At 38.4% G+C, this 14,635-nt stretch overlaps 3 protein-coding genes across 3 annotated transcripts; 1 reads left to right on the top strand and 2 right to left on the bottom strand.

Annotated features, from left to right (window-relative positions):
* Nucleotides 1-3,025: 3,025 nt before the first annotated feature.
* On the bottom strand, nucleotides 3,026-5,143 carry LOC120424960 (RNA-binding protein 28). Its single transcript, XM_039589318.2, has one exon. The coding sequence runs from the start codon at nucleotides 5,054-5,056 to the stop codon at nucleotides 3,059-3,061; it is 1,998 nt and encodes a 665-aa protein (XP_039445252.1). The 5' UTR covers nucleotides 5,057-5,143; the 3' UTR covers nucleotides 3,026-3,058.
* A 4,977-nt stretch (nucleotides 5,144-10,120) lies between these two features.
* On the top strand, nucleotides 10,121-11,128 carry LOC120425265 (28S ribosomal protein S2, mitochondrial). Its single transcript, XM_039589713.2, has 3 exons — nucleotides 10,121-10,295; nucleotides 10,351-10,413; nucleotides 10,467-11,128. Exons 1-3 carry the CDS (start codon nucleotides 10,268-10,270, stop codon nucleotides 11,096-11,098), a joined length of 723 nt encoding a protein of 240 aa, XP_039445647.1. The 5' UTR covers nucleotides 10,121-10,267; the 3' UTR covers nucleotides 11,099-11,128.
* Nucleotides 11,129-11,142: 14 nt separating this feature from the next.
* LOC120425255 (tRNA-splicing endonuclease subunit Sen34) lies at nucleotides 11,143-12,128 on the bottom strand. Its single transcript, XM_039589701.2, has 2 exons — nucleotides 12,000-12,128; nucleotides 11,143-11,942 (listed from the first exon to the last, which is right to left on the bottom strand). The coding sequence occupies exons 1-2, from the start codon at nucleotides 12,076-12,078 to the stop codon at nucleotides 11,143-11,145; spliced, it is 879 nt and encodes a 292-aa protein (XP_039445635.1). The 5' UTR covers nucleotides 12,079-12,128.
* Nucleotides 12,129-14,635: the final 2,507 nt, after the last annotated feature.

The following is a 14,635-nucleotide window of genomic DNA, read 5'->3' as shown; positions in this document are numbered from 1 at the left end:
GTGCAACCAGCTGAAATCAAATTAAAATACATTCTTCTGCGTTTAAAATCATTTTTAGCATGTTTGGTTTTATTAAAAAATCTTAAGATTTTTTAAAATTTTCGATGCAAAATCTTTTTTTTCGATACAATTTTTGTTTTTGGCAGATCTTAGATTTTTTGAAAACTAATGATTGCAAAACAACTGAACTAGTGCAAAATGCATTTTAAAACACTTTTTTCATTTAAATGTGAAGACTATGGCTTGTTATTTAAATTTTTATAATTTTTTGCCCCCCCCCCCCCCCCCCCCCTTGACCTCGGCCAGGACCGAGGGACAAAAACTTAAATATTTGCATCGGCCTAAATGATTAGCGACACGTCCAAAATGAGCGCTCCATGAGCGAAATATGAGCGCGAGCGTGGAGCAAACGCGAGCTGAAAAAATTAGAGAGCCTGGAGCTTATTAGAGAACGGTCACCAAGGCATGGCCTAGTGGTTAGCATTTTTGCTCGAGCACCTTTGATTTTTCGGTCCAATTCATCATTTCAAATTTCTGTGTTCTTAACTTTATCGTTGGGAGCAAATGGGAATCGAACCCAGAACCATTCGCTTACAAAGCGAACACCGTAACCAGTCAGCCACACCCGCTCTCCAAAAAATAAAAACTAACAATAATTTAAAAAAAATCAGAAAAGCCAGTTGACTTTTTCTGTTAAATAAAAAATCAATGAATCAATCAATCTGTCGGATCCCGGACCTGGGACCTCTCCTTCGATAGCTTGGAGGTCCGCATCCAACACGCCAGGGGGGGGGGGGGGAGCTTGCCTTGGATTTGTGCTCTGAGTTTGGGCCGTTTAGAGGTGATGTTGTGCTGCTGGCAGAAGTGGCCTCCAGGCCACTTCTTTCCTGGTTCCGGTCATCGTGCAGCCAAATGAAACACCCGCGGTTACATTAAACACAAAGTACACGATAACAACTTTATTTACAGCACTTAGACCAAACGATACAATTTACATTAAACGAGTTAAAATACGGCGCGGCGCGGTCATCCTGACCGTTGGCCACCGCGGTCCAGTGTAGACTGACTGATCTGATCAGTCCCTGAACAGTTGTTACCTCCGCGATCAAGCCTACGGAGATCTCTGGGCCTTCGTCCCGTGTAGGTGGATTCTGCTGTCCTAACGCTTTCCCTAGAGTCAAAAGAGAATCCCCGAGAAACGTAGAGAAGATAGTGTGGATAGCAAGAGGCCGCGGTCGATACAACTACAACCTCATGCCCGTGGATCAGATGGAGAATCTGTCCACTGCTTGACCATACTACCACTCCGTCCAGGGTTGAAGTCCCGGTATGGCCTAGCTATCGAACACAATCAATGTCCAAAGGTTGTAAAATTTCCAAAACATAAAAAAACTTGAACCCTCTAACGCCCACGGTAGCACCAGTGCACCAAAGCTTTGAGATCGAATATCTCGGAGATGTGACACTATTTTAAAATGCTTCTTTTTGCCCATGTTTAAGAAACATATAAACTAACATTTGACCAAGTTTAATCCAAATTGATGGAGCACGAGCGTTTTTACTTTCCAAAACGTAAACAAAAATCGGGTGTATTTGGAAAAATGATTTTAATTTAAAAAGAACATAATTTTTACAAGCATGCACATAGCGCATAGCACAATCGATACAAAAGCATTTTAAATGAAACAAAAAATGTTCAGAAATCATTAGGACCTTTCTTAAGAGCTTTTGAACATTGAATTTATATTTTTTTTATTTCCTAATTTTTAATAGTAGTTTATGCAACAAGTTGCAAAAAGAGGATTTTTTCAGCACGAGTCGTACATTTATCTAACGAGGTTCACCGAGTTGGATAAATACGAAGAGTGCTGAAAAAATCAAATTTTGCAACGAGTTCCATACAACATTTTTGCAATTCCAAAAAAACAAACTGAGTGAAATTTTAAGTTAAATTTTCATGTATTTTGTCAATAAATCATTTAAATAAAAAAATGTTGAAAAGTGTTACTATTCGAAACAAATGCTGAAAAGTTCAACTTTTCAGCACCAATTTGAGTGCTGAAAAGTAGAACTTTTCAGCATTTATTTTGAAAAGTGTTGCTATTAGATTCTGTTATTTTTGGTACAGAAAAGTAGGATATTTCGTCGTTCAAGAATGACAGGAAAAGTGAGTAGTTTCACGACGGAATTGCAAAAATATATTTTCAGCACTCAAATGGGTGCTGAAAAGTTCAACTTTTCAGCACTTGTTTCGAAAAGTAACACTTTTCAACATTTTTTTTTGATTTAAACGATTTATTGACAAAATACATGAAAATTTGACTTAAAATTTCACTCAGTGTGTGTTTTTTGGAATTGCAAAAAATGTTGTATGGAACTCGTTGCAAAACTTGATTTTTTCAGCACTCTTCGTATTTATCCAACTCGGTGAACCTCGTTGGATAAATGTACGACTCGTGCTGAAAAAATCCTCTTTTTGCAACTTGTTGCATAAACTACTATTATGTAGCTTGATAAAAAAAATAAAAACTAAAAAAAAAATCTGAAAAGCCAGCTGACAATTTATAAATCAAGAAACATTAAATTTAATTTGAAAAATAAGAGGAGCAAGAAGTTTTTTTTATTTCTATTAAAATTTTACAAGTTGCATTAATTTTTGTATATTTTTCACAAGCGGATCACGATACAACGAAAAAATGGCTCGCGCAGTTCAGCTGGCTAAGACCCACTGAAGATCAACGAGGCCCTGCGAACGGCTTAACCACGAAAACCTATGGGACGCTCTTGAGCGTAAGGATATCCCGGAGAGGATCGTCAACCTCATAAAGGCACAATAGGAGGCATTCGTGTGCCGTGTTTTGCACAACGGAGAATGGTAGCGAAAACAACCCAACGAGGATGAAAAAAAGTCCCAAGAAATCGATCAAGCTCTTTTGTATACAAATCTGGACATTTTTTCGGATCAACAAATCAGTCCTCGAGTAAATTGTACTCATCTTTATTCGCAACCTCTCTCCCTTACTCTCTTCCCCTAACCCCGGCGGCGCTCATCCCCACCTCACGCACTGTACCACTTGCTTCGCTCGGTCGTCTTCCCGGCCGCCGTCGCCGCCTTGCTGATAATGTCCTTGTACTTGCCCACCGTCTGTTGGAAGTACTGATCCTCCTTGCGCAGCTCCGCCAGTCCCGTCTGCTTCGGCTTGACGCGTCGCGTTGCCTTCTGCTGCCGGTTGCGCTCGTGTTCGGCCTTGACGCGCTTCTTGCGGGCGTCCTTCTTCTCCTCCTTGAGCCGCTCCATGTGGGCGTCCGCTTGGAAGTTGATCTTGCGGTTCGAGCGGATTCCTACCCGGCCCTGGCGGGAGATTTCCCCGGTGAACTCCTCGGTGCTTTCGGCCAGCTTTCGCTTACGCTCCTTTTTGGCGGGTTTTGTGGGGGGTTTGTGCTTGTGGGCGTCGTTTGGCTGGGCGTGCGGGACGATGGCCATCTGCTCGCGTTCGGTTTTCTTTTGCTCTTTTTTGCGCAGGAATTTTTCCTTCTTTTTCTCGCGGAGCTTCTCCAGCTTGTCCTGGTAGGTTGGGTTGTTGAGTTTGGACTTTTGAAGGCGTTGCAGCTTGATGGTGTGCACCTTGCGATCTTCGACGCTGAACGACACGATCGGTCGGGTGTTTTTGCCGAAGACGGAGGGGTTGTTGTTGAGCTTGCGGAGGACTTCCAGGGCGATTTCGTGCTTCTTGAAGGAGAGGAACCCGTAGCCACGGGATTTTCCGGATGGGTTGCCGAAGGAGGGGCGATTTTCACGCATGACACGACACTCTTGCGGGTTTTGGTTGGTGAACTTTTGGACCATTTTTCGCAGATCGTTGCTGGTGTACTGCTCGGGTAGATTGTGGATGGTGAGACGTTCGCGGGCAACGAACCGGCTAAGGTTCTTCAACATTTGCGAACACTTTTGCTCCAGTCGGAGACGTTGCGCCATGTCGGTCTTGGATACGTCTTTGGCCGCTGGAGATCCCGCCATGATGAGACCCTCCTTCAGTAGGTACAGATTTCTGGAGTCTTTTCCGTGCCTTTCGTTCTTCTGGTTCTCTTTGTCTTTGATGTCCTTCTTCTTGAGTGCCTCGACAATCTCGATGAACTGATTGTTGACCTGCAGCTTGTAGCTCTGCTTGCGACTCATATCGGCGGAATCTTTTAGCTTGAAGATGACGAACGCCGTTCCCTTTGGGTGGCCGGATATGCGTTCCTTGTTGATGAGCACCCGCTCGACGATTCCGAACTGACTCATCACGTCTTTCAGAGAAGACTCGTCCGCGTCGTAAGGAACGTTCTTCAGGAACACCGTTCTACCCTCTTCGATTTCCGTGTGGTTCTTCTGTCTGGCCACAACCGGAGGCTTGATGTCCTTTTTGTCCTCGTCGTCTGAAGGTTCGCTTTTGACCTCTTCCTCATCTTCATCCTCATCGTCGTCCTCCTCCTCTTCCTCCTGGTCACTACCGTCAGCTTCCTCCTCCTCCTCCGACTCTTCTTTAATTTCCGTTTCCTGCACATCCTCATCTTCCGGCTCTTCCTCCTTAATCTCCTCCTCCTTCTTGACCTCCGTCTTCATCCGCTCGAATCCCTTCTTGTGCATCGCGTATTTCACTTCCAGCTTCCGCCCCATAAACACATCCCCGTCCATGTTCGCAATAGCCTTGTCCGACTCCTCCTTCTTCGTGTACTGCAAAAAAGCACAACCCACCAACCGCCCGTCCGGACGCTTCAAAATGTTCACCTCCTCCAGCGTTCCAAACTTCTCGAACGCCTCCCGCAGCTTCTTGTCCGTAATCTGGTACGACACGTTCCGCACAATCAGCCGGCACTGCCGGTGGATAAACTCCCGGCTGCGTTTACGGACCGCGTTCTTGCTGAAACGACCTCCTCCTCCTCCGCCCCCATCGTCATCCGAGCCGCCGCCGTCTTCGAAGGCATTCCTGCGCTTGGCTGGCTTCGCCTCCGGCTCGATTCCGTTCACGGGCGCTTCGACGGAACCGTTTTCACTTCCCGAATCATCGGTCATGGTGCCGGTTACGTTTATAAATCGGATTTTTGTACGCGGGAGGACAAAACAACGCAGCACATGCGGCGCGTGGAACGAGAATGAAAACACGCTAAGCACGTTTGTTTTCAAATTGCACGCGGGGTTGTCAAACGCCCCTGTGACTGAACGTTCGACGTAGCACTATGGGATATCAAGTGGTCATTAATCGGAAAAGGAGCCATCTCAACCATTTTGTGGTATTTTTTTATCGAAATATTTAAAATCTTCTTAAGAGTGAGTTTTCCTGCAGTGTGCCACAGGTCGTATCGAGGTGCCCGTTTAGTTGCCTCAAATGAAACTTCAAGCGTTTGTTAGTTTATAGGGGCAGGGGGGGCAGAATGGCCCGCCTAAGTAAAATGCGCCAAAAACCATAGAAAAACATGAAAACTTATGAATTCAGTGTAGTAGGCTTATGCTTTGGGATGTTCCCTTCAATGTTGTATACTTGGTTGATGAAATTTTTTAGCTTAAAACTATTTTTGAGCCACTTTAAAAAAAAAGTTTTTTCGACTACTTTTCCAGGGTGCGGGGCAGAATGGGCCACCCTGCGGGGCAGAATGGGCCACCTTAGAAAACAAGCCATTTCGTCTAATACAACGTTGAAGGGAGATAAGAAATGACTTAAGGTACCTTTCTAACATAGTTTCCATGAAGTTAGACCACTTTAATAAAAATAGTCACTTACCAAAACAAACATTTTTGAAAATAGTGTTAATATGTTGAAAAAGGACACTATTTTTACAAATAATCATCAAAACAACTAAAAAATCAACTAATGTTGCATTAAACGTGATTTGTGAAGCTACCAGGAGTGAAATAATCCATTTAATCCAAATTTCATAACTTTTGATTGTTTTTATAAGGCAGGATAAGGGTGGTCCATTCTGCCCCCAAGTGGATTTTAATTTAACACTTCCACCACCAAGCCTCTAAATGATTTTAAGGTTCCGTTGTTGTTTGTATACCTTGGTAGTAACATCTAGTAACGTTATAAGCATTGAGCAAACTTTTTCAAACAATCCAACTTTTCAGAAAGCTTATTTAAAAACCTCGAAATAAACAACATTTGCGTGGTTTTTCAATAAATTTACATTTTTGCTCATAATTCGAAAAATACAATGAATTCAAACGTCGTTTTCGGTATGGTGAAGTTATTTGACGTCCTTTATAAAACTTTTGACTTACAATTGGTCTAAATCCTTGCTTAAGCCCAAAACCAAGGGTGGCCCATTCTGCCCCCCTGGTCCATTCTGCCCCCCCTGCCCCTACATGAAATGAACTCATGCCAAATTTGTGCCCACGCATTCGCATGGAGATGGTGATCTATGCGGGTTGCAGACTGGATTTCGTCATGTTTTAGTGATGATTGTCCGGCCCAGGCAATTCTACTCGTACAGGACAGGCAGCACCTCGAAAGCCCTGAAAGCCATCCACATTACAGCAAAAGAAAGTAGGGTTAAACGGTTAAAGTTAAAGGGAAGTAATGCTCATTTTAGTGTTTCGGTCAAAGTTTTGGTCGATTGACCTTTTTATCGGAGCTTTGATTTTGAACTTAATTAGTTCCTCGTTCTCCTGATGTATCAAGATACCTTATACCTTGTTCTGATGGCCTATCACAACATATGTAGTGAGAAATGTAAGGCCAATGCGGTCTGATCGTCGTCCTGAGGATGGCAGATCAAAAAAACCTCATTTTGAAAAAAAAAACAAATATTATCGCATGCGCCAATAATTAGAGTTCGCGCGAGTCGATATATCCGTAGAAGAATGGTCGCATGACAGCCGCAGAACAAATTTTTGAATGTTGTCAAAGGTTGAATTGGGATTCCTACATGTTGAATTTTTGGAAAATATTCAAAACAAACCAAGCCAAATCAACGCTGAATTTTAGTTCAACCTGCTGATTTTTACACTGCAATAGTTCGGAGGCAATAACCTTCTGTCAGTTGAATCGAAGGAGTAATGTGATTTTATCTCGCAATAAGCAATACAAACAAAAGCTTTAAAAATTATGCGTGCGGTTCGTGCGGTTACAAGAAAGGGGAAATATACCAATTTTCAGCAAAGTAGGCATTCCAACCAATAGTCGAACGTTCAGTCAATAGGATCCTTAAGCCCTAGGTCAATTTGATTAACAACGGTGAAAAACACGCTTAAAAACCATTTCTGATTACTTTTTTTAACACAAACAAAATTAACAAGACAATAGGTCTATTCCCGTACTTGCAGAATTGCAGAATTTCTGCAGCTTCTGCAGAATTCTGCAGCCAACATAAGTCACTTTTTTGCAGTACGTTCCCGTACTTTTCAGCTCGCTCTCTTCATCTCTCTCTTTTGCAGAAGTTCTGCAAGGAGAGAAGCGGCAAAAATTTTGCCTGGGTAGCGCGTTCCAGTACTTTTTCTGCAATATTGTACACAGTTGAGTGGATTTACTCAAATTGGGTATTATTTCAAAATATTTAAAAAAATGATTGACAAAAAAGCAATTGAAAGAAGTTTAGAACTGGGTCATTATTTTTTTATGCAGCACAATATTTTATTTAAAAAATCAAGGATGTATTATTTATTAAGTAACTAGAAATTAATTATGCTTAGGTAGAAATCATATATTAGAAACAACTTTAAAATGTTACATTAGGTAAACAATTTTACAAATGAGAGTGGCAGGTACGTTTAATAAATATGATAAAAAAGACAAACAAAGGTTTTATATAAATACATGTTTAATAGCAGAATGTTTGAAAGATTATTCAGGATAACATAAATAAATTATGACTGGATGTCACATGAAAGAACAACGGTGACGCAGCAAAATTGACAAATAAAAAAAATATCACAAACTCAAAAAAAATGAAACACATAAATTTAACAATCTAGAAATTAAGAAATCCATAATTCAAAATATTAAAAAAAAACTAATATTCCACATTGAGAAACCTTAAAAACCGTTAAATCATATATTTGAGAAATTTAAAAATGCAAATAATTATATCAGCAAAAAAACAATAAATCACAAATTCAAAGCTTACAAAAATCAAATAATTAAAAACTAAATATTTCAAAATGATTAAAGTTCAAAAAAATCTTAATTTTAAAAATTCAAAATTAAAAAAGGTTGAAAAACAATTCGAAATAAAATAACAAAAGTTTTTTAATGTTTATGAGTTCAGAACACAACAAATTCAAAAGCTACAGTTAAAAATAATAAGATAGAAACTTAAAGAAATTATAATTTCAAATACAAGTAAAATAAAAAAAATCTGTAAATCAAAAAATTCAAAACTCAAATATAAATACAATAGAAACAGTCAATATTTCCAACCTCTAAATTTGAGTTTCTAACCTTAAATATGACTCCAAAAAATGTGTATTTATTATGATTCAAGATGGCATAGAAACTTAAGAATTTAAGTATTTAAGTATTTAAGAATTTAAGAATTTAAGAATTTAAGAATTTAAGAATTTAAGAATTTAAGAATTTAAGAATTTAAGAATTTAAGAATTTAAGAATTTAAGAATTTAAGAATTTAAGAATTTAAGAATTTAAGAATTTAAGAATTTAAGAATTTAAGAATTTAAGAATTTAAGAATTTAAGAATTTAAGAATTTAAGAATTTGAGAATTTAAGAATTTAAGAATTTAAGAATTTAAGAATTTAAGAATTTAAGAATTTAAGAATTTAAGGATTCAAGAATTTAAGAATTTAAGAATTTTCGACAAAATAACATAATTTTTTTTTTTGGTTCATAAATATAAGAATACAAATTGGTAGCACCGTTGAAGGTACAATTTATTATTTGCCAATTAAATTTACCTGTTATTTTAACACACATATTTCGTATATTCTGAGGTTTATTAAAAAACAATTGAAGATCAAAATTATTCCTAAACAAATATTTATTTGAAATTATTAAACTCAAAAGAAATGTGTCTTTTAAAAGTATTTAAAAACTATTTGTTTTTATAGTACAATTTTTTGTTGGGGTACTAGCCGTGCTGTAATACTATGGCTTAAGTTATCAATTTTTTATCAGGTAAAAATATTAACACTAAAAAAATCGCTTTATCATTTACATGAATGAACTAAGCCTGAAATCGTTAACATAAAAAAATCGTTCTCAATAAAACCAGACATAAAAAAAACTACCCCAAAATCATTTATTTTTACAACTAATAATAAAATGCTTAATTTCACCCAACTTGCAGAATTTATGTAAGCGTGTAGTCAACATCCATCACACCAAATTGCAGTAACTTTTCAACGAGAAAGAGAAGAGAGAGAGCTTGCAGAAAAGTACGGGAACGGTTTTGCTGCAACTTCTACCACTCTCACTGCAGAAGTTCTGCCTGAGAGAAAAGTTACTTTTGTTGCAGAAAAGTACGGGAACGCTCTGCTGCCGTTTTTGTGCAGAATTGCAGAATTCTGCAGTACGGGAATAGACCTAATATTTTTTAAATTAATCAACCTTGGAACGAACTGTCAAGTAAGATACTTCCTGCAAAGTTAATTTCTCAAAATTGATTTCAAAATCTGTTTTGTATCTTTTGTGGTCATACAAAGCGTCATTGTATTCAGAAAAATAAAATATCGTTAATATCAACAATGTATCCCTAACTTTAGAACCCAATTATCATAACTTTTGCAGTTTTCCGCTATCAAAACACAATTTTAGAGAAATCAACAAAAGAAAGTTGCTTGCTTGCATTAGTTTGAGCTAATTATTACTTATAAAAAAAATAAAAACCCCTTTATGTAAGCTGTAATTAAAGATCAACGTGCTGGTAAGCCGATAATAGAAATACGATAAGAAGGGAATATTTCTAGAGTTTTTTTTAAAAAAAAAAAAAGGTCCTAAAAGCTTTTGTGTTTCATATGTTTATAGTACCTTTAAAAAACTCTAGATTTCCTCTATAGTAACCATTATTTATGCAAATTAAAAAAAATCCAGGGATATTTTTGGCCACTACCTTGTACGGAAATTTCCCATAGTGCAGTGCCGGTTGTCACTTTGCTATAAAAAAGCTTGCGCGAGAAATGTCAGAATTGTCACGAACCAAAACAAGCACATGTACCAAATTTTCCGAAATAGTTTTTAATTGTTTTATCGAGTTTATCTACAGTACCTAATTGGTGTAAAATTTGTTGAAATAGTTTAGCTTTCAACTCGAGTTAGTTGTACAAAGTGCAAAATGTTGACGAAAAGATTGTTAGGCCACGGTAAGTCCAACTTAATAAACTCCTTTCTCGTATTACATCACAGCTTGTTCCGCAGCTTGCCGACGATCGCTGTCCACCCTGGTTGCCCCGGAAGTCGGTGTTCCGGCCACTGACAAAGGTGAGCATCGTAAACCTAACACAAAATCATCAAACTTACGAGATTTCTTTCAGCCAGCGAAATCCTCAAACATCCCGACTACTTTGGCGTGCACCGGTTGTTTACGGTGGAGGATCTCTTCAAGGCCAACGTGCACCTCGGCCACAAGGAGGGCACACTGCACGACAACATGAAGGGCTATCTGTACGGGAGCCGGCTCGGCCACTGCGTTATCGATTTGGACAAAACGGCCGAATATCTGCGGCATGCGTTGAACGTGACGGCTCACATCGCCTACCGGGGCGGGATTATTCTGTTCTTCAACCGAACCGCCCAGAACGGACACATTGTGGAGAAGACGGCGATGGAGTGCGGGGAGTACTCGCACACGCGCTTCTGGCGCGGGGGTGTTTTCACCAACGCGAACGTCCAGTTTGGAGCCGTCACGAGGCTGCCGGATTTGTGCATTTTCCTGAACACGTTGAGCAACGTGCTGACGCAGCATTCGGCGGTGAAGGATTGTGCCAAGATGGCCATTCCGACGGTCGGGGTTGTGGATACCAACTGCAATCCAAATTTGATCACCTATCCGGTTCCTGGAAACGACGACACTCCGGCGGCGATCGCGCTGTACTGCAAGCTGTTTAAGAGTGCGATTCTGCTGGGGAAGGCAAAGATGAAGGAGGATGCACAGGAGAACCAATAAAGGCTTGTTTCTGCGATTAGTGCTAGTAAAGGACTGTTTTATTGCTAGAACTCATTCCCGACATTTCCCTCCCACTCAACGGTTTGGTAGCAAATGTCCCCCGTGTCACGCTGCGCATAAGCAAACACGCAGATCTTGTTTACTACCACCGATAACCGACAGCACCGGATCATGTACTTTACATCTAACCGATGATCGGCATCGGCCAGAACGTGAATCATGTGCGAAGCATGGTAATACAGTGGGTCACCCGGGTAGAGCAGGAAATCGCACCCAAAAGCATCCCCTCCGCTGATGAACACGTTCTGCTTCTCCCAGATGTCCCGAAACACCCGATACTTGAGTCGCTCGTAATCTCCAGACAGGTCGAAGTCGATGATTGCCCTTTCTGTGTTCAGTGGGTGCTCCATGGGAATCTGTATCAGTCGGTCAAACTCCATAGCTTCCACTTTCCGACTCTCCTCAGCAATAAGTTGTTCGGGATCAATTTGTATGTCTTCCTCCTTGACCCCACTCTTAAGCAACTTTTTCCGCTTCCCCTCGACAATCTTTGGCAAATAACTCCTAAACTCCCTGATCCGCTTCTCAACCACCGGCGCCTTCTGTTCGGTCACCTGCCGCCGGACCAAATCCTCATACTGTTGCCGCAACCCATCGTCCGGATCGCGCTCCAAGCCGGACGTCCGATCGACCAGCGCAACCAACCCCTTCTCGAGGGCCAGCTTCAGCTCGTACGCGGACAGTGCCGCCGGCAGGCCAAACACGTGCGAGTTTCGGGGCTTCGAGGCCGGGACGCCGATCAGGTTGCCGGCGATTCGGTGCGTAAAGCGGAGGGTGAGATAGTCTGAGGAGATTTATGTATGATCCTTTAAAGTGATACTTTAAAACTGAGTCATCTTACCTTCGACATCGTAGATGAATCCGCGATTATGCTGGAAATATACTGGAATCTTTGAAGAAACGGATCCCCCGGAATCCATTGCAACGGTATTTTGGTGAGTTAAACCGGGCGATGTTAAGAGAACCGTTTTGTTTTCATCATTTTCATGCGAGCCCCTGTGACTGAAGCTGTACCGAGGGGAGTGAGAGCTTTTTATAGCATTCCAATTAGGTTTTACAGCGTGACGTCACGAGCGCACACTCACACACATTTTTACTTAGACACACGTGCAAAAAATGTAAACAGTGCAGCCGAACTGTCAAATTTCTAACCTAAAAATCGAGTCGGCGTAAAACCTAATTGGCAAGTCAGCTGATTTGTGGTAAACAACGAGGTGTACGCTACTGTAACGGTATTTGTGAATGGATTTACTACGATTGTGTTGTGTTTACGATAGTTGCCGTTATATTACTATCAGACCAGCATAAGACAAAGGAATTTAAATGCCCTTAGAAAGAAAGAGAATTTCTGCTGGAAATCTGTAAGATAAAATATCAAGTTAGTTTCCAATTTAGAAAAAATACGTTTTTAGATCGGTCAATAATTAATAATAGGTTTTTATGCAATACAGTCCAGACTCGATTACAAAAACAAGAATTTTATAAATTACCAAGATTAAAAAAAGTAAAATAAAATTTTAAAATAATTCCAAAATTTTCAAAATTCGACGCCAACATTTCAAAAAGCATCATGTACAAACCATGCGTTTTGAGAAAAACGCATTTGAATGTTTAGCATCCATTTTCAATTCCCATTTTAATATAAAAGCAAAATAAGATGTTCTAATGATAACAAACGATGGAAAACGTTGCTTTTATTGATACATGATCATCCAAATTCAATAAAACATTATTTCCGTAATTTTATTTGAGAAAAACAAACATAACTTCTTTTGAAATCGCCAACGTCTATATCACCCTGCTGTCGTTGAGGGGGACGCTTTGTTATGATTCGTTTTTCTTCGCCGAATGTACATGGCGCTTTTTTCATGTTGCTTTTTTTTCGTCACGAGGTTCATGTAGTCTTTTATTTGACAGGTTGACAGGGCTATATAAACAGGGACTGCTGATGGCAGAGATTTTGTTTATGTTACTTTATTTAAAATCTTGATTAAACATGCTTTACTGAAGTAACTTTTGCTCATTTTTGGTGGAGAGATGGCTTATTAAGAGTTCTTTCAGAATATGCAATAACCCAGAAAGTGTCAAAATGTACATGATGCCTTTTGAAATGTTACCGTCGAATTGTTAATAAACAAGGAAAAAAAATAGACAGTTTTGTATTCAATAGCAAATCTTTCGCTGTTCCAGAGGGGAACACCCGTGAAAAGTATCGGGGCCGGCATTTACAAAGTGGATTCAGTGACAGTTTATTAATCAACTTAATGTTAACGTGTTAAGGTTAATGTTAACAATATAATAGTGGTCAATATAATAGTTTCAAAAATTTAAATAAAACAATTTAAAAAACTCAAAATGTTTAAAATTGTAAAATTGTGGGAAAAACCAAAAAAATTAAAAAATAAATAGAACGGCAAAAGAAAAACAAAAATTTAAAAATACAAATATGTTAAAGTTCAAAAAAAACTTTATCGAAATAAAAATAAAAAAAAAAACAAAAAAAAATTTAAAATAGACAAAAATAAAAACCATTATTAAAATATATTTTTTTTAGGCTACCGTCAACAGGGGTGACATTGGGTATGGGGGGTGAAATTGGGTCATACAAAAATGCCGAAATTTGTATGGCCCAATGTCACCCCTGTTGATGGTATATCAAAAAGTCAAAAATTTCAAAAAATCAACAAAAAAAGGCTTAAAATTTCAAATTTCAAAATAAAAAAATCTAAAATTCTAAATAAAAAAATGTAAATTTGAAAATTTATATATTATTTTTTCTGAATTTCAAATTTTCATTTTTTCAATTTTAGAACTTAATATTTTTAGGCTTACAAGACGATTTGGTCACAATTTCAACATGTTCAGAATCCTCGGGACATTTTACATAAGTTTAAGGTTTTGAATTTGATTAAAAAATGTAACAAAATAATTTAAAAAATTCAAAATAAAAAAAATACCATTTTAAAAAAATAACATAATTGAAAATCCCAAAAAAAATACATATTTAAAAAGCCGTTTTTAAAAAAAAATTTAAAATTTTAAGGTTAAATAAAAAGTCGAAGGTTGCAAAATTAAAATTGATAAATAAAAAATCAGAAATTTAAAATAAAAAAACCATAATTTCAAAATTGGAAAATTTCAATTTCATAATTTATTTTTTCTGAATTTTAAATTTCTATTTAGACTGATACAAATTTTATTTAAAGTTGAATGTCGACATATAGTTTATCACACTTACTCCATACGGTGTGAGCGTGAAATGCTGTATGTTTGCAATTGGTGCATTGGCTATTTTCAAATCAGGCTAGATTTTTCCTATTATTTTAAGATAAAATTTAGTAAAATCTATCCATCTATTTATTTTGCTATTGCTATAACTTGTCCCTTACCTCACAAACTTTAACTACTCTATTCTTCAAACTTGGAATCGCAATACATTATTGTAGAAATGTAACAGTTGAAAAAAAAAATGGTAAG

This window comes from Culex pipiens, chromosome 2 (assembly GCF_016801865.2).
Source record: "Culex pipiens pallens isolate TS chromosome 2, TS_CPP_V2, whole genome shotgun sequence".
NCBI classification, from domain to species: Eukaryota; Metazoa; Arthropoda; class Insecta; order Diptera; family Culicidae; genus Culex; species Culex pipiens.
The sequence above is the reverse complement of the archived record's forward strand: the minus strand, read 5'-3'. Positions and strand labels throughout refer to the sequence as shown.